Source organism: Falco punctatus (genome assembly GCF_963210335.1).
Source record: "Falco punctatus genome assembly, chromosome: 5".
In the NCBI taxonomy this organism is placed as follows: domain Eukaryota; kingdom Metazoa; phylum Chordata; class Aves; order Falconiformes; family Falconidae; genus Falco; species Falco punctatus.
In genome coordinates, this window is record NC_137584.1 from 72,138,846 (window position 1) to 72,158,850 (window position 20,005).

General features: G+C 40.6%; 1 protein-coding gene across 7 annotated transcripts in view; it reads left to right on the plus strand.

Moving 5' to 3' along the window:
• Positions 1-20,005, plus strand: part of KIF13B (kinesin family member 13B) — a 162,126-nt gene that overhangs the window by 64,244 nt on the left and 77,877 nt on the right. For 5 of the 7 annotated variants that reach the window (XM_080388387.1, XM_080388381.1, XM_080388383.1 and 2 more), the window contains 3 exons: positions 16,278-16,293; positions 18,113-18,173; positions 19,892-19,984. In XM_080388387.1, coding sequence (XP_080244513.1) covers positions 16,278-16,293; positions 18,113-18,173; positions 19,892-19,984 — 170 coding nt within the window. The remainder of the gene's footprint in view (positions 1-16,277; positions 16,294-18,112; positions 18,174-19,891; positions 19,985-20,005) is intronic. The other 2 variants (XM_080388384.1, XM_080388386.1) reach the window with 1 other exon arrangement.

Here is a 20,005-nt window from a genome sequence, read left to right on the forward strand (position 1 = left end):
AAAATAATGCTTTTCTTGGTGATGTGTATGTCTAAAATAATTAAAAGGGGTTCTTGAGATACATGTAGAAACATCTGCTTCTATTATTGCTTGTAGGGACACTGCTGAGTACAGTGCTAAATCATGATTGTGTCATATAAAGTGCTTTTGCGTATGCTGTCCCATATGAATTGCAGTCAAGCAGGCAACAAGTTTCATCCAAAAGCAAGACATTTCAGAAGAGACAACCAGCAGGCAGTCTGGAAGTTCAAAGTTAGAATCCAGCAGAAACCATCATTTGGCTCCTTTCAGTACACATGAAAGCCTTACGTCTCATTACTGTTTATGAACACCAGCAACTAGCTGTGTAGCCTACATTTGCAGACCTAAAATAGCTTCTTTGCAATGCAAACTTGGCTTCAGGAGCTGACAAGTTTGTTTGATACCACCTTTATATGGGTTTTTTTCAGGAAAATGGATGGCACCTTAACTGTGTATGTGAGCTATCATACCGTCCCAGAAATAATCACCGATACCACAAAATATTAAACTTTTCCATATGGCGCGTACCACACTGTCTCCCAAATAGATCATTGGAAAAGGAAAAGAGAAGTTTAAGTGAAACCAGCTGCTAGGAAGTATCTGGTGCTGGTGGCTACTGTGGAACAAAAGAACAGTGTGAGGAGGTGAACATTAGTTCATATTTAAGGTTGGAGTTGACTTTTTTTCTTTATCTTGTTTTAGCTTTTCACACTTCCGGAGTTTGAACTTTTTGCAGAGGGTGTTGTGCCCAAAATGTCACAGAATCCACATCAAATGTAGGCTACATCTGCATTCACTTCATAAAGAAATGACACAACATTTGCTTATAACTGTGGTCTTTTAGTGATGGTAGAATTACTTTTAGAAGATACATATTTGGGTGAAGAATTTAGAAGCACGAGCAAGAAATTTCATCAGACTGCAACAAGGAAATGTGATTACTTTTCTGGGCTATTAGTGGTTTTTTCCCCTCTTTAATTGCAGTGCTTTATGGCAGAATGGACTGATGCGACTTTACAGAAACTTTTGCTCTGAGTTTAATGAAGGTGAAACCCACCCTGGTACCACCAGGCCACAAGCTGTTCCAAGAGTAAATTCTTCCAGAGCACTTGCATGGCTTTAACAAATTAGTATTTTACAGGGCTACAGCACACAGTCAGTGATGAGAACAGATCTATTTCTTCATTTTCTGCAATGCCTGAGTATGTATTTTGTATTAACCATTCCTGGCAGTGCGAACAAGCACACAGGTCTCAGTTTCTGCGTGATAGATTGCTGTGTTCACTAGGACTTCCTAAAAAGCCATGGGTTTATGGTTAAGTTCACAGAAAAGCCAAACAACTGTTGTCATCATCCAGGATGGGTATCATAGATGCATTAGTTCATAAAACAGTTCTAAGCTTTGAATTCACAACTCACACTGGATCTGTCCTGCAGTTTTTATATATTTATTCACAGCAGCTGTGTGGAGACTTGTTCATACATAGCCCCTAGTACAGCATTTCTTGTTAGTTGGCTCTGTGGTTCCCTGTTTTGTGTGCTGTTTTCCCTATTTTGAGATCACTTGTATTGTATACATGAGGGGGGAGGTATTTAAATAGCCAGACAGCTGCATTCTTGCAGCACAGGACACTTGAACATACAATGAACTTTTCGTTGGCCTGAACTACATGTAATACAGCACACGTATAATGCCATGAAAAGGACTTTAATATCTACAATCATAACAGTTTTTGCTCCAGAAACAGTGTTGTGAAAGGCTTTAAAGCTTCTTTTGGGGTTGCCTGTTGGAGTTGTTTTTGAGGGAGAGGTGTTGAAAGGGATTTCAAAAGAAAAGGCAGGCTGGGGAGATAAACAGCCCTGTATTTAAGAGCAGGGCAGGAAGCAAATAGATGGCGTTGCTTGTGGGAAGCTCTTAGAAGCAATTAGTGATAGGCGTGAGGAAGGAGGAAATCTGGTTGGCAGCTGCTGCGCATTCAGCAGCGCCTCTGACCTTGGCCTGTAGGTGCTTCGAAGCTGCTGGGGAAGGGTTTACTGCCAGAGCTGCTGGATTTACCTGAAGTCCCTTTGAAAGGCTTAGTGAAATCTGCTGAAAACTGCAGGGTGTAACTTCTCATGTGTGTAAAAGCCCTGCATCCCTTATTCAGGTATTGCTTAATGTACGTGATGTAATTTGGAGATAGATTGGAGGACTCGTGTTTGCACTTTTTAGATGCCTAATAACAGCACTAGGAGCAGCCTCCCATCAGTCTGCCATAGGGTGGGAATTGTATTCTCCTTGCAAACACTTACTTGCCCAGCCGTGGGACAACATGAGAGTTGGCAGGAGTGAGTCATTGGCCAGAGTCCAGAGCCCAGGAGATTGGTTGGCAGCAAAGTATACAGCAGGATTTAGTCTGACACAATTTATTTGGATAAAAGGGATAACTGATGGTGTACGGTGCGTGTTTCACCTTGCTAACTATCTGAATTCTCTTGCCAGAGCTGTGAAATGATAACTTAATCCTTGATTGCTTCTTACAGTGCTGCAGGCCATAGTCTCTGGAAGAATGTTTTGTCAGCCAAAAATTATGTATAGCTTTACCAGCCCCAGTTACAATGCCTGTTCCAGCTAGCTAACTTCTAAATTAATTTGCGGACAGATGCTTTTACACTATCTACATTGAAGCTTCTGCAGTTGGTACCACCAGCCGTATTTCTCTGCTAATGCCTGTTACTGATTCTTATTTTTTTCCCCAGCATAAATAAATTACCAAGAGTAATGTACAAGCCCCCAGGCAACTGCCAGAGTTGTTTTTGGAGGTGATGGGTGTTGATACAAGTGTTTAATGAAAGAATTTTTTGTACAGAAGAATAAATAAAGATCACTGGAACAAGAAGTAAGGAATAAAAGCTTATTCAGAATTGCCTTCCCCATTAAATACTTCAGGATTATCTGATTCCCCAAATGAGAGCTTTCAGTTGGAACAATGGGCATGAAAGAACTGCAGTGCTTTGAAATACTTATGTGGTGTGTTGACTCAAGAATAGTTCACAAAATATTTCCTACACTTAAAAATGACCACAGTGATTTGCTGAGGTGGGAGGGAGAAGAATAGACAAAGCAGATATGTAAGTTCATCATGTGGACAAAAGATGAATTTAGGAAATTTAAGGTCACAGAGGAATGCTACAGTGAATCAGTAGCACTTAGGAATAAATAGTTGGGCTTTTATCCCAAAATACTGAAGAAATCACTATTTTGCAGAAATAAGTGAAAATGCATGTGCAAGCAATGTTTTAGCCCTCTAGCTAAGGCCTGCTGCACCTTCAGGCTTGTACCTTGTAGCTGTATGCGCAGCTGCACCTTGGCTGTGCTGTATGCATTGTGTGCCCATGAGCCTGGGATCTGTCTTTCCTTTTCACTCCAAAAAAATTTGTTTGTTTGTTTGTTTTCTAAACTGCAGATCTGTATGCTTTCATGCAATTCTAGGTTTAAGCAAATATTTAATTCTGTGCAGAGCACTGACATTTTCCAGCAGTCTGGAGCCATTAATAGGGCATATATGGGACATGAGCCGAGCTGTCATGGTGAAGGCTTGCCTGTAATTTTCATAATATGCTGTATTTTCCCTTTGCTTCTCAGCAAACAGGTCAATTATAGTTTATTTTTCATCTTTGTGCTGGGAAAAGAACAGCTGATTTGAATGGTACACTGAGGATAAGGATTTCTTTTCTAGGTCAGGCAGAAGAGCAGCTTGGTGCAAAAATGTTCCCCTGAAAAGCGGTAGTCAGAGGGGCTATGGAGAGATCTAGGCTGCTTGTCTTAATAGTTAGTTCTTTCTAGTCTTAATTTCTTTGGGGCAAAGATTTTATTTCCTCATGCCAGGTACTCTAGCACTAAGATTTCAGTCCTGAGAGCTCATTATAGTTTGGAAAAATGACAACAGAAAGTAACCCCTGCTTTCTGTAGTGGGAGTGTGGGTAGGTGTGGAGAGCAATCCCTTCTTAACATCGTCTGTGGCAGAACTGTAATCTTGTAGCTGCTGAACTGTGTGAGTGAGTTTGCATAAATAGAGTGCTGGGTAAAAAGGCTTGAAATGTTTGTGAAGAAAAAGTCAGGTATCAGAGTGTATGCCAGAATGTTTCAAATTTCTGTTGACATTCAGCATAATGTCAAAGTGGATGTGAGAATTGTAGAACTGTTTAGGTTGGAAAAGACCTTTAAGATCATTGAGTCCAACCATTAACCCAGCACTGCCAAGCCCACCACTAAACTGTGTCCCTAAGTGCCACGTCTACACATCTGTTAAATACCTCCAGCGATGGTGACAGGGATATTGATTGCTGCCTGTTTTCTTATCTGCATGTTATCGGTCAAGTTTGCTGTTTGCTAAGACGGGTTGGAGGAATACATTTATTGAAAGAGTTGATCAGGGGAGGGAAGTTATGTAGTCTGCTGTTGGGAAGGGTGAAAGACAGTATGACACATTTCTCTTTTTTGAGAGATATCAAACAGGAATTTTACTACAGCTGCATGTTTGAGGCTTCTAATATATGTCAAGATTTTTTTGAAGTGCTCTTTTTGAGATGCTAGTGTCTTGACAAGCTGCCGTTCTTGGATTCCTTTTTTACTAGATTGGTTCGGATGCGTTGTGCTGTTCTTTTGCCTCTCAGGCTCCTTGGATGTCGATGGGAGGTATGAGTTGAGAGTACATAGCCATTGTGCAGCAACCTCTGGCTTATCACTGTGACCATGAAGCACGTATATGCTGAAGTAAGAAATTCTGGTTACTGAACCATAGAAGCAAGACAAATAAGTTTTATGCTAATAACCAACCCTTCTTGCCTACAGCTCTTCTTCCTCCCTATGCATGATTAGATCAACATAATTTGTGGTTTCCAGCCTCTGTGTGTAGTTTAAATGCTGTTTGAGTCCCTAATTTAGAGTTGGATCCAAAACAGGCCATAAATAGACTTACCACATGAAAACAATGCTTTGCTTAGCAGCTGCCCAGTTCCGGAGGCACCAGAAATGACTCTGAGGTATAAAGTTTTGCACTGTGCATGTGTCCAGAACTGCCCTCTTGAACAGCTGAAGACCCGGTGATGCTGAAATTGCTCCAAGATTCAGAGTAACTGGACACTATATCCAATGAAATTCCCAGCCTTGTAAATACACTGTGCATACACTAAACACACCATTAAGGTTGATTTTTTTATAAAATGTGGCCACAGCATTGTTCTATTTTAAACTGCAGCTGTTTCAAACATTGCCTACTTGTGTAGTGGCTGGTGGACTTCCTAAAGAAGTCTGAGAACTGAGTTCATGCATCTCCTCAAACAGGCATCACCCTTTCCAAAGAGATGAGGATGTTACTCTTCACTTAAAGACAAGGCATATTTGTGGAACCAAAAAACAAGGTGAAGGAATTAGTTTGACTTATTCTCTTGACCACCAGCCTGGAAGGTGTCTCCTGAGTTTCAGTTTTTGTGATTATCTGACATAAATTGCATGGACATTCATGAGAGAAATGACCGTAAGTTCTTTGAGGATGTGGTCTTTACAGCATAAAATTTATAGTAGCAGGTGTTACACTATAGAGCTGCTTCATGGTCAAAGTAATTCAGTGGAAGGAGAGTAGATAGGGAATTAGCAAGAGACACTTAAGCACAGGAGTGACACCTCGTCTACACATCATGTCTGGAGGGAGTTAGTGTGTATTTAAAAGAAATCAAAAACATCACCAAAACTTTCTCAATGATCCTTTCATACTCCTGCAAACAGCTCTTGCTTTTCATCATGGACTGTTCTCGTTTTGTCTTCCTTGCTTGAAGCAGGGAGGAGGTGCTGAAGTTGATGCTTCTTTTATCGAAGGGTATTGGATGCACACATTTGTGTGTAGGTACATGTATGTAAATAACCAAGTCTGTGGGGCAGGGAGAAATTAGCTATCTTACAAAATGTTTCTAGATGATGTATTTGTGTTTTCAAGGAAGACAGACAAACTAGTTTAAGATAGAGGCTTTAATGAGGTCATGAGTTGAATGATCCAGCTGGCTGATCTACAAAAGGAGGAAATACACGTTTAGTGGAACTGAGAGAGTTCCTAAAATGCCCTGTCATGGATTAATTCCTAGGTGCTCATAAAGGACTTGTGTCCACTCCCCCACTCCCCGCTTATTTTCTACTTTTGGCTGCCAGTAGAGCTACCTTAAACATTTCTGTGGGTGTCAGCAAGTTTTTCTTTGTGAAGTGAGCGAGTGTTGACAGTTCTTAAATCCTGCACAAAGGAAGTGAGCAGTGAGGAGGCCTGGGGAGGTTGTGCAGTTTCTGTTGGTGGAGGAGGTACTAGCACTGGTTTGGCTTGTTCCCAACTTTTACCCTTTTTCTGAGTCTGTAAGAAGAAACATCTTGCAACAAGGAATTGCAAAGCCTTGAGATCATTTTAAAGTGAGACAAATCTTTCAAAAACATTGCTGTAGACTGCTCTACCTGACTGAAAACAAACATAGAAAAAGTTGTTTTGAAAGATTTAATTTTTTTTCTTAAACCCCCCCCCCCCCCCCCCCCCCAAGGAGATCTGGTGACAGGTCCTCTGTCCTGGTAGCTCTGCCATAAAATACACACACACATACACGCACAGAAGACAAAACCACTTTTCTAGGCAGAAGGCTATAAAGTATAAAGTAGGGCGTGGCTATTTGATGTGGGAAAGGTCTCACCAAGAAAAAAAAAATCTGTATTAAATTTATGGTGAAGATTCTCTTTGTGCTTACAGTAGTTTTCTCATTGTTTTCTGAATGTGCTTGGTGTACTTAATCTCAAAGAGCTGAAGAAAGTTGCTGAGAAAGAATTTAATCATTCATGGCTGTCTTCTTGAGCTCTCCTAAATACTACCTGGCACCCAAGAAAAGATGTAGGGAAAACGTACAATTACAAAACAGGCATTTTAAAGTCTTACAAAGAAGCTGGAGTCAAGGGGGTATAAACACAGTTCTTTCTCTGCAGCTTGTCTTTGCATTAGGCAAGTTGCACTGCATGTTGCATGATGATTTGTCAAATTGCTCATAAAAAAGCTAAAAACCCCAAATAATTCAGAATGATAGCTGTTCTGAAATTGGAGCTTTATAACGTGGTTTCTGCATGAATTGCAGATTAATTCTGTGTATTGACAGGAACTAGGGATAACTGAACAAAGCCTTGAACTGGGAGTCTTGGATCCCTGGAAATAAGGAGCTTGGGGAAAGTGAAGGGGGGGGGGCAGGCTGAAACTGATCTAATTGGAAAGTAAAATGCTTTTTAAAAACACACCCACACCCACCCAAAAAAAAACCCAAACCCCAAAAAACAACCACCACCAAACAAACCTTCATTTCTGAATGAAAAGTTCTGCATGTGTATCTTTTCAAGTAATAGTTTAGTAAGAAGAAAAAAACCCTTCTAATATCTAATAATAAATCTAGTATCTAATAATAAAAGATTCTAATATTACAGCCAAAAAGGGTTGTCCGAGTTTGGTTTTTTTACAGGAGAAGGGAACTACAGAATCAGCTATTTGGTGCTGCAACGTTCGGGGTAGCTCTGGTGATAATCCTGAAGAATTCCAAGTGAGATGTCAGATGCTGATGTGTTGAGTTTGCCATTCTTCATATAGTCATACTGTTGAGGGTTTGGGCTTTTTTTTTTTGGATCATAAGTATGATGAAGTAATTCTAATGGCACAGTTACTGTCATACAACCACTGTTTGTACAGACTGTGTTGTGCCACTGAAAAAGGTGCCTTGTGAAGACAAACTGTTTCCCCCCTTCTATAAAATACTGTTATTGAAAGTGTCTTTACAACTCGTAACGAGGTCCACATTGGGAATGCTTTTCTACACAATTATCACACTAGCTATTCTACCAGATGTGGAGATTTTCCTCCAAAATGCTTTCCAATGATTTGGTACCCTGCAATATAGTGCTCTGACTTTGTATTCCTCCTATATGCCTATGGCTTGAGGAGGCATTTTAGTGACTGCTTTTAGTGTGAAGTATTTGCTTTCCATAGTGTACAGTAGATCATTCTAGGATTAATCCTGCATAACAATGACTAGGCTTTTTAGCCCCATGCCTTAAGCTAAAGGTTATCTTGGATGAGTACACTGCGTATAGGTGCCTGCACTAGTTGATGCTGTAGGAGGAGATGGAGGAGGAGGAGGTGTTTCTGTACACCTATACACATGCTGACTCACACAGGCTGTGCTGTCTGCCTCTTTGGGAGCTCATCATACAGCTCCTGGGCTGTTTGACTAGAACAAGTTGTGAAGTTGTCCCAGAGCAGAACAGGTTTTCTGCCAAATCCCAGAGCTGGGATGGTCCTGTTTCCATCTGGAGATCTCTCAGTGGCATTAATAGGCTGCCAAACCATAAGAAGGCTTCCCCCCTGGTTATAAAAAGGTAGCTACATCAGGCTTTAATAAAAAATACTGAAATTCACAATAGTAACAGAAAGTTTGGGTACTGGCTGTTCACCAAACATTCTTTAGAGCACAATAGTATTCCAACATCTAAGTGTTTACAAACAAAAGGATAAAATTGTAATCCCCTTGTCATAACACAAGCTTTATGGGATACATGCACCATTTGAACGTGGCCTGGACTAAACAGATTATTGTACTAACAAAACAGAAAATTAGAAAATTAGGTTCAAGTAGACAACACCCCAAACCCACAAAGATGCTGCTCAGCCTGAGTTCTTGGGTTTTGGGCCTTTTTTTTTTTTTTTTTTTTTTTTCCTTTTGAGTGAGCTGGCAAAAATTAGTTTTGTCAGTAGAAACTAAGTAACCGCCAACTATGCCTGGAATGCCTTGGAGCACTGGAGGAATTTTCCAAGTAACAGTGATTACTTTTGTTCCTTTTAGCTACACAAGTTTAGGCTTTGAACAGTGTATGCTCTTTCTCATTTTCTTTGACGTATTTGGGGATTTTGTTTTAAAGAGACTGTTTCTGTTAGCAAAAAATCTTTTGCTCAAACAGGGCAAATGTGGTTTTCTCCCAAAGAGCTCAGTATTGCTATAGAGGTAAAACTGTGACTTCATAAGAATAGTATTGATTGAATGATATCATCCAGAAGCTGGAGTCTAGCTGGACTCAGCATTTTGATGCTGCTCAGTCTATGTGTAAAAATGGGGAAAGAATATTTAAAAACTGTTAAACCCAACAACCTTAAGCACTTCATCTTCTGAAGTGTTCTGGGACAATGATTCGTAGGATAAAGAAGCCTGAAGTTACCAAACTTGATTAAGTTGATGTTTCCTCTTGTTGTATACCTAGCAGCAGCACCAAAATGTGTTGCAAGTTGTATTTGTCTGATAGGTGGAAAGAGGGGAAACAGCTTCTCAATTAATTTTACAATTTCTTATCAGTTGTCATATTGCGGTCTTTCAGTTATGCCTGTGCTAGTAAAACAGTTTAATTTATCGTCTAAATTTTATTTCACCATTGGCTGGCTTTCCTTTATGTCAGGAAAGAAATTCTGCAGCTGAAATTGAAAGAGTAAAACTAACTGCTGCCTCTTTAAAAAAACTTTATTCTGAATCCTTTATTCATATAGGAATAAAAATACTACCAATTAAAGGATCTACTTCAGGAAGATAGTTGGGCTCCCAAACTTCAAACAAATGCAAGATCTTCCTGACATTTTTTTTGTGCTTGCATCTTTTATCTGGTGTGCCTGAAGTTGTCTGCCTCGAGACCTGATGGTGCTAGACCCCTTCAGTAATTCCTACACCACTTACCAGCTCCTTCACACTAGGAATCTCCTGTAGTGCAGTGGAGGTCACATTTGCTTCTTCATGGTGGAAGGTAAACTGGCAAATCATAAGCCCAGTTGTTCCAAAATAAAAGACTGCAAAGTATGGTTTGTTAAATCCTGCCTCCCATTACAAGCAGATTTCTAATGCCGAGACAGTGTGAGCAATGCACAGGTCCTTTTGGTATTCCACTCTATGCCCAGTATTTATATACACCCTCCAGGATACAGCTAGGGGTCAGACTCAACAATCTTTTTGAATGATGTGTTTTCTTGAAAAACGCTTCAATCCATGAAATCCGTTACCTTTCAACCCATCACTCTTCAGACAGAGTCTACATTTGCTTAGTAAAGCTCTGCCCTAAGGTTCTATGCATGTGGTATTTGATTTTTCCGAGGTGTTCCCAAGCATCCTTACCCAGCTGTGTTTGAGTGGGAAAGCTCATGGCAGGCGGGTGAGTGAGAAGGAGCAAGGGAAAACACTGTACAAAAGTCACAAAAGAAATTGAGCATTATGGTTCAAGGTTTTTCATCCAGGTACTATATGGGGTATACTTAACCAGGGAAAGGAAGGAAAGAAAGGTCTGTGGGGTCAACTAATTCTGCCCAGTGTAGCATTAGTTATTTGGTTTCAGGGAATAGCTGATATATGATGCAGTTGTGCATTTGATACCCCAGACGGCTGTGCTGCCGTGCAGCGAGACCTGGGCAGGGTCGGGAGCTGGGCTGAGGAACCTAACGCAGTCCAGCCAAGGCAAGTGCAGGGTCCTGCACCGAGGGAGGAACAGCCCCCGCACCAGCACAGGCTGGGGCTGAGCTGCTGGGGGGCAGCTCTGCGGGGAAGGGCCTGGCAGTGCTGGGGGGCAGCAGGTTGCCCATGTGCCGGCAGCGTGTGCCCTCGTGGCCAAGGGGCCGGTGGGATCCTGGGGTGCATGAGGAGGAGCGTGGCCAGCAGGTCGAGGGAGGATGTCCTCCCCCTCTGCTCTGCCCTGGTGGGGCCGCATCTGCAGTGCTGTGTCCAGTGCTGGGCTCCCCAGTTCCAGAGAGACTGGGAGCTGCTGGGGAGGGGCCAGCAGAGGTGACCAAGCTGATGAGGGGCTGGAGCATCTCCCTGGTGAGGAAAGGCTGCGGGAGCTGGGGCTGTTCAGCCTGGGCAGGAGAAGGCTGAGAGGGGACCTGAGCGATGCACACAGGTACCTTAAGGGCCAGTGTCAGGGGGCCGGGGCCGGGCTCTTGTCAGCGGTGCCCAGCGACAGGACAAGGGGCAACGGGCACAAACTGCAGCACAGGGAGCTCCGTGGGGAGAGCAGGAAAAACTTCTTTCCCTTGAGGGTGCCGGAGCACGGGGACAGGCTGCCCAGAGAGGCTGCGCAGTCTCCTTCTCTGGGGACGTCCAGAGCCCGCCTGGATGTGATCCTGTGCAGCTGCTGTAGGAGAGCCTGCCTGAGCAGGGGGTGGGCTGGGTGGGCTCCAGGGGTCCCTTCTAACCCAAATCACTGTGATTCTGTGTCAGAATGTAGCACGGTTATTGTACTACTTTTTTCTGTAACAATTCATTTATAAAATCACAGAATGGCTGAAGTTGGAAGGGACTTCTGGAGTTCAGCAGATGTTTGTCCTTTAGGTGCTATGCTGGAGTGTCCTTGACTTGGTACCAACACTGGCTCTGGGCCTTGCTTGTCCTGTTGTGTTGGTACTCCCATGTGCACTGAGCAAGAGTTGAAGGTGCAGTTACAACATAGCATTTCTCTTCCATCTTCTTTTGGAAGTGTGGAGCAGGCATCATGGTTGTGGGAGTTAGAACAGGGTCTGTGAGCATGCGGTACGAACAGTTTACCCGATACTAGATTTAAGAAGTATCAGAAACACAGTGGTTTGGACTGAACCAGTACAAACTTTTAAAAGAATAAACTTACTACAAAGTGGGGTTCTTCCTGCATCTGAAGGGTAAATCACTGTGACATATGATGCAAACTTTACTTTTAATAAAATGTGTGTGACTAAAAATTGATTTAAAGCAAACTAACTCAGCTGGGGAGCATAAAGATGTGGTCTTACGGAGTGATTGCTGAGAGACACTGACACCTTTCTGCTGTTAGGTCAAGTAGTTGGTCTTGGTCAGTATGTTCTTCTAGTTGCATTTTTAGCTACTTTCTAGAGTTTATGCTGTGCCATTTCTGCTGAATGGCATAAAATAACACTAATTATATTGGAATTCGATATGCTGGTTTTGCAGTGGTTATGGAAAATTGAAAGTAGAAAGCAGTAAGAATTTCTGGACATTTGCTGAGACTTTCACAATTTATAGTTATTGTTGGAATTTTTCCCTCTCACTTTTTTTAACCTCAAATTCTTGTTGTATTTTTCTATTCCAGAAGCTTCTGAAAATGGGAAAATGGTGTGTTTCAATTCTGTAAATCCAGTGTAGCCTTGTGCCACTGAGCAGTATCAGCCAAATTTATTGTTTGGATGTTGTTGCGGTCACTGTTGGCATAGCAAATATTCTTTTTTTAAAAAAAAAACCCACACACCAAAGAAACCCCAAACCAAAAAAACCCCAACAGCAACAAAAAAAACCACACAAAAAAAAAGAAAGAAAAAACATGCCTGTGTTGTCAGAGCATGTCCTACAACCTCTCTACTTCTTTTCCCTGCTTTCTGACTTGCCACCTCCCACCTTTCTCCTCCTGTTTGCCCCATCTGCCCGTTACTGATTTAGGCAAGAAGCAAGATGTGCTGTGACTGATTTAGAGCATGTGCTGATTTGCCAGCTGGCTGCTATCTCTGAGCTGTTGGGTCAGCCAAACATAATAGATAAGGTCTGAGCTATCCTCATCTCTTCCCAGTAACATTTTCCCCACAGGATTTGCAAAATTTCAAATATACTTTGGGTCACTATACCTTCCCTCTCCTTTTGAATGTGGAAAGCCAGAGTAAAAACTGATCTGAGATGTTATTAAAATAGCACTAATAACTGTTGTGAAACGGAGTAGTTTATTGTGCTTGAATATATAATTTAATTATTGGATATTCTATTATTTAAAAAAACCCACAAACGAGAAGCAATAGAAGTATTGGACATACACTGATGGTCTTAGCTGGGAACTGCTCTGTTTTCATCCAGTGTTCTAAATTGTGCCCGAGATCTGTGAAACCACTAGCATTTTTATATGAAAGTAAATGTGTCCTGGTCAAGAAGCTTATACTGTGGAAGAGCTAGCTTAATAAGAAATGATTACTCAGGGCATTGTGTCTTTATTCTCAAAACAGCATATATATATATTGACTTGGCTGCAACAAATAAAATAGTAATAAATATAGGCAGTTGTTTTAGAGTATTCTTTTCCTCCCTTTTAATTTTAGAAGCCCTAGATACGTTAAATTTCATCTGTTTTTGTTCAACATTGAATTGAAAAAAGATAAAAGGAGGGAGCTGGCGAAAGAAAGTCCTGTCAGTTTGGATTCAAGTGAAAATATGTAGCTGAAAACATCTCAGTGACGTCCTTCAGGAGCTAAAAGAAAAGTTTTCCCTTCCTATCCTGGACCTCTCTGTTGCATTTGAGATCGATATGAATTATTGGCTGTCAGCCAAGGAACAGTAGCAAGTCCTACTTGCACCTCTGAAATGGCAGCATCCTAGAGGGTAACTGCTGGAGAGCTGCGGACAGCTGCCCTAAGGATCCTGCAACAGCCGTTTCACTGTGTGCCCCTATTTACTGTCTACTTTGCAGACTTTGGTTTGGACAAGGGTTTTGGAGTGAGTGGTTTGCAGGTGACACAACTGTACATGAGCTTTTCTCCTTCAGAGCTACTGATGATTTTTTACTATTCATTACAATTACAAGTTGTCAGTATTAGGATCCTCTGGTTTGTTTTTTTTTTTTGCTAATGCCAGCTTTAACCACAGGAAATGTTCTTTGCATACATTGCTGTCATTCATGTTTTGTTGTAGGAGATACTTCCCTGCTCTGAAGGTGATGCTATTGCTTGGTATTTAAATTTTCATCACCTCTGAGATGGACTGTAGCAATGCACTGCACTCGGGCGTGGAGACTCTATAAACACCCAGCACTGCCAGCGCTAAGCAGGCTGCTGTGGGTGCTGTATCCCCGTATCTATTAATTTCCCGTGGGATTTTGAATCAGGCTGAAAAATCTTTTCATGGGTTTCTGGGTCCAGCTATCGTGTGCAGCTGCAGCATTAAAGGGTTTGTATGTGCACAGCACAATGCTGCATAATACAGTGTGCACCCTTAATGCTTTCCTTAGGGAAACATCTGTCTGATTTATTCCCTTCTTGGTCCAAAGTACACAGAACAAGCTACAGCTCTAGGTAGCTGTGCTGTATCCTAAATGCTGTACGCTGGGTTTCTTAGATGTGGGGCTTCTTCACAAACCCAGCACTGCCAAGCCCACCACTAACCCATGTCCCCAAGTGCCACATCTACACATCTTTTACATCCCTCCAGGGATGGGGACTCCACCACTTCCCTGGGCAGCCTATTCCAGCGCTTGACAATGCTTTTGGTGAAGAAATTTTTCCTAATATCCAATCTAAACCTCCCCTGGCACAACTTGAGGCCATTTCCTCTTGATGTTTGGATTAAATGAGGCTGTGAGATGTGGTTTTGTGTGTTTATGCAGCTCTTTAGAAAATGAGATGCTTAATTTAAGACCTTTAGTCTGAACTGAGCTTGATGATTTGCATAGCCTAGCATAATCCATCCTCTTAAAATTGAATATGTGATAAGACTTCTGAGATTATACCCTTATTGCTGCTTTAATCCAAATACTCAATAATACATCCTGTATTGAGGGCTGGAAAGATCAGCTGCATTGTCACAGTATAATCCTGCCTTGGAACTGGGCTGGGGAATATGAGCATAACTGCTTGTTGAATTAAGAGTGGTGTCACATCTGTGAGTGCTAAACTCAAACTCAGAACCCATGCTTACTATTCTCTTTATTTTACAATGAGAGTGATCTTTCTGTGGGAAGAGGAATAAGCCTGCCTTGTAAGCAGGAGCACCCCTCAAAGCCGCTTGGCAGTTTCCCGTGAAGTCCTTAAGCAAAATGCTCCACTAGCATTTCAAAGCACAGAAAGCCAAAAAAATGCTCTTACATCTCTCTTAAGAGTAATCCAGACAGGTTCTCTGGTGTCTTCGGTGTCTGGATCAAAGCCCTGGTGAAGGAGATTCCCTCAATACGTTTCCATATCTACGACCCACCCGGGAGCAACAGCGACAGTTGAGAGTCTGTACCCAGCGTGCTGCCAAGGGCCCGGGGAGCACTTTTATTCAAACTTAGCCAGATGGCAGGGGAAAAGTGGTCATGTTGTAATTGCTTACTTGAATGACCTTGCACCATGGCTGTCAGGGGGTAATCCTGACTTGAATAATCATCCTGCGTGGCGAGTCACGCTGCCTGCTATCCAAAGTCACCATTGTTCCTGTTATGTCAAATAGATGTGCATATTAGATCCAAGCATGACTAAAAAGAGATGATGGACTTGCTTAATAAATAATTATTTTTGAGAGACAGTGATGCAAAATTACTATTTTTAAACTCACTTCTCAACACGTGTGAGCAGCAAGAACTCTGAGAGTAATCTTGCAGGCTCCCATGTTTTTCTCCTGCTCTGTTAAAAAAAAATCAGCGATGCTTGTCACAAGGCTTTACTTGTCACTGATGTCTAGAGCTTCCTAATCTCATTTGGAAGGTCCAGGACAAGGGGAATATCGGTTCTTTATTGCTGTGTTTGCTGCATTTCTCTAGTCTTCTGTATGTGGGGAGGCTGCGTAACCTGCTGTCGGGACGTTGACTGATGTTGTGCTGTTGTTTTAAAGGTCACTCCAGTAATTTTGTACTTATTGTTTAAAAAAACCCACCAAACAAAACCTCCCCAAAATCCCAAACAAACTTTTAAATTATGCACATAACAGATTAAGGGAATTGCTGTTCTCTGCTCATTCTTTTAGGGAAACAAATGTTTGCTCTGCTGTCCCAGCAACTGTGAAGAGCGCTGAGCTGGGCAAGTCCAAGGGTTGGACTCTGAATTTTCCTCCTGAATAACTCTCCTGAAGTTCCTGTTCAAGTGGTTTTGGAAATTGTTATGTTGCTTGGGTACTTTGTTTTTGAGAGACAGTGATGCCCACAAAAACTAGAGAGGGAGAGAGATTTCACAAGAAAAAACCACCTGGGAATGAGAAAGAGATGGTGGCAGCATGAGGAAAATCATTGACTTTGAACTGAAAATCAACTTACTTTTTTTGTAAAATTACTTGGGATCTTTAAGCAAGGAGAGATATGAGGAGATAAATGAACTTCTTAAATACAGTGTTTCAGTGATGTGGTATTAATGGTAAAGTAATTAAGCTAAAATCACTACAACTAAGTCTTTGTTTTTCTTTGTCTTTCTGTTGTTTTTTTTTTACCCTGACTCTGTACCAAATCCTTTCTGCTCCTGATGCTTGGGGAACAGTAGGACCCAACCAAAGGTAAGGGCTTTTATTGCACATTAAATCAGTGTATGAAAATTGTCATATGGCTTATTCGGTCTTGGGTTATCCAAATATTAAAAGCATTTTGCAAAACAACTCTGTAGTTGATCAGCTGTTGAGGAAGAAACTCAAAGCATCTCCTTGCTGCAGAAGAGCACTGTACAGCCTGTGCCAAAAAATGAGTCACAGGAACAAATGAGAACATACATACTCAGCATTACAGACTGTGAATGGAAGACTACTTGTTATTTGTGGGCTTTTAAAAGCATTTTCTGGTATCTGTGTGAAAGCAAACTCATTTTGTTGTTACAGCTTATGATCCGGTTGACTTTGTATTTTGTATGAAGACACTATCTCTGCCCCAGCGTATTAGGATTCAGCTTTATTGATGTGGTCATATAGTCGATGATTTATTAGATGTGCTGAAGGCATAGGTTGTTGTTATAATATGTTTGATTTTATAATAAATTCAAAAAACTTCGATTTTAAATAAACAAGCCATTATTTCCTCAGTTAGAGGACATAAGTTAACCACTTTTATCTCTTGATGCTGGGACACAAATGTAGTATAGGAAATAAAAAAACCCAATGTATCTTTGAGGATAAAGTATTTAAATTTCAATGATTTTGCTATATTGAGCATTTTCATAAATGTAGCTAGTAAGTTTGGATGTGTTGGTAGTACGGATTTTCAACTCTTGCGTAATTTTTCTAATTAGTAGAAATGCTTAAGGAAGATTTGCTTTGTGGCTGCTTCACTAAAATGGAACACGAAAATGTGTTAACAGGTAAAATGAAATCTTCAAGAATAATGGAACGAGGGTTCAGACAGTGGATGTGAGATGCTGGCATTGTGCCCTTGCTCTGCCAGCGTGGTCTGAAATGATGCAAACATCAGCTACGTAGCAGTGCAGAACATGTGAAGGGGAAAGAGCAGCCTTTGTTAAGCTTACAGGAGAAATAAGCAGCCCAAAGAGCAACACATTGCACTTCCCTTTTCCTGGATCCAACAGAGTAAATCTTGCTCATGTGAATGTAGGTCAGATATTACCCTGATTATTTTTTTTCTTACAAATACATACCCAGGGGACTTATTTTTACAAACATCTGCATGTTACAAAACATGCACCATCTTATTTGAGGTCAGCTTTCACGATGAAAAGTGCCTGTGGACCTTTAAATAGATTTACCACAAAATTTAAACTTTTCTATTTAAAAGGGTTATAGTGCTGCTCTTCTCGTGATAAAACTAATTTGCTCTATATTGTTCAAGTATTAGACTTGAATTATGACTGCCTGTGTTTGTCAGCAGTATATAAATACATACTCCTCTTGCACAGAAAGAGGTTCCTACCCTAAGGCGTGTTTTTAATTTATGCAGACAAGAAACCTGGGGAGATGGTAGGCAGAAACAGCTAGGGGACATCTGTCAGTTTGGAAAATAGAAAGTCCTGTGAAAAATGAATGGCAAGGATGGGTTTAAAGGGAGGTAAGGAGAGTTCCTTGACATCTGCTCGGTTGCTCCATGGAGAGTTTTTGGGGAGCACAGAGTAGGATTCACATAGTAGAAAGGACGAAACAAAAACAAGGAACAAACAAAAACAAGGAACAGACTTGCATGTAGGAAGATGTGGTGTTTGTTTAGGCAGCTCTCGGAAAACTGGTGATTCTGTGGGAATGTGTATTGTGTTCAGAATGGCCCCAAGGAGCGTGGTGTTAGCCACATGATACAACACTGTCGAAATACGAAATACAGCTGACATGTTTGATTTGGCAACAGTTTTTATCAGGTGTCCTCCTGGTTGTTTTCCTACAGGTGTTTGCCTACGATCACTGCTTTTGGTCTATGGATGAATCTGTCAAAGAAAAATATGCAGGTAATAATTACTGTAGCTTTGTGCTTGTTGTCTTCAAGTGTGAATTATCTAATTAAAATACAGTATTTGCTACAGGGCACAGACCATATGGCATGAAGTGCCTCCCCCTATATGAGTGCTTGTTGTCAAAAGAAAAAGGAAACCTTTCAATCATTCCTGTTTCTCTTCCCTAAAGACGATAATAGCAATAGACATTGCTACCTGTTTGCAGTGTAGGAAACTGAGAAATCCATCACAATAACGGGTTACTCATATTTATTTCTTTATTTAAAATACTGTTCCAAGTCCATAATTTTAAAAACATCAGATCCTTTTCAGGATTTGAGGAACATTGCTATGTGTAATTTCATGTTTCACAGTGCTGATGGGAGCTTGGCATCATATTAGAATTTAATAATGGAGTATTAAAAAAAGCCTAATTTAATATAGGGGTATTTGAATTCATATGGTCTGTTGAGGATAGGTAATATACATTTAATTTTAATTAAAATGTTTTCTGTGTATTATTAGGATATTTTGGCAAATAGTTATGGTAAAATGTGAAATGATTTTGGACTTATTACTCTTGTGGTCTGTTCCTTTCATATTCTTTATCTTTTAAATTTGGGAATCAGTTAAGCTTGTTTCCATTTAAAAAAAAATCGCAAAAATAAAAATATGCATATGCTTCTAGATTTTAATTTCTCTAACAAATAACTAATGAATAGTAATTTAATGAGGAACTGAGAAAAATGTGAGGCTTTCAGCCATACAATTTACATCAGAAGGTAATTTTTTTGTTTCTCAAACTAATGGAGGCACGTATATCACATATTATGGTCTGTTACATGTTGTAAGTGCTTTGTCTAAAAACATTCCACTGTGCTTAGCTGGGCACAACTATTAGTAATTTTGATAAGGAATTTTGCATGTGTAAAATTTTGAGTAGACTTGGATGTAAAGATATGGACTTCAGTCAATGAGAGAGGAAAAGTTTTCAGAAGCATTAACATATTTTAGAGGACTTCTCAGTCCATGAAGTTCTGCCATGTCTTGTTCAGACTTTAGTTGTTCTGCTTGTAAAAGAAGTTCTAAAAATAGAGGTTATGTTTAAATAGATGATACCCAAATATATTAAGGATTTCTTCCTCTGCTTGGAAAAGGAGCCAAAAGGCTGTTTCTACAGATTTAGTTCAATTACAAAAGAAGTGATAGGCCCTATATTTTGCTAATGCATATCTTACAGTATCTCTCACATAGTTACGATTCTTACTCTGCAAAAATCTCCTTGTGGTATTATTTAGTATCTTATACATATGCAGAAAATTGCCTAGTGCTCTACTAATTGCCCTAGATAAAAATCAACTGACAGTTGTTAAAACATACGGGTTGAGTGTATTTTGAGGTGGTGTCATTCACCAGTGGATTAAATTCTGCAGTTGGCAGTAGATTTTATGCTGATAAAACTTCTGAGTTGTTTGGTTGATAGGATGTTGTTTTAAGCACATACAGGTATATGCATGATAATCACAGCTTCTGATTTTTACAGTAGCATAAATCTGGAGCACGTCTGCTGGCTGATGGACCTTCTCCTACAGGGGGAGCAAATACCGGATGCTATTTAGGCAACAACAGGAGGAAAACACTAACTGCTTTTACACAATTATTGAAGAATCCAAATCAAGGGGAAAATATCTCTTGCTTTGCTACAATGTTAGCTTTTGTGTTTTATTTCTTAGGTCAAGATGTTGTTTTCAAGTGCCTTGGAGAAAATATTCTTCAGAATGCCTTTGAAGGCTATAATGCTTGCATCTTTGCCTATGGGCAAACTGGTAAGTCCTTTCTGGACTTTT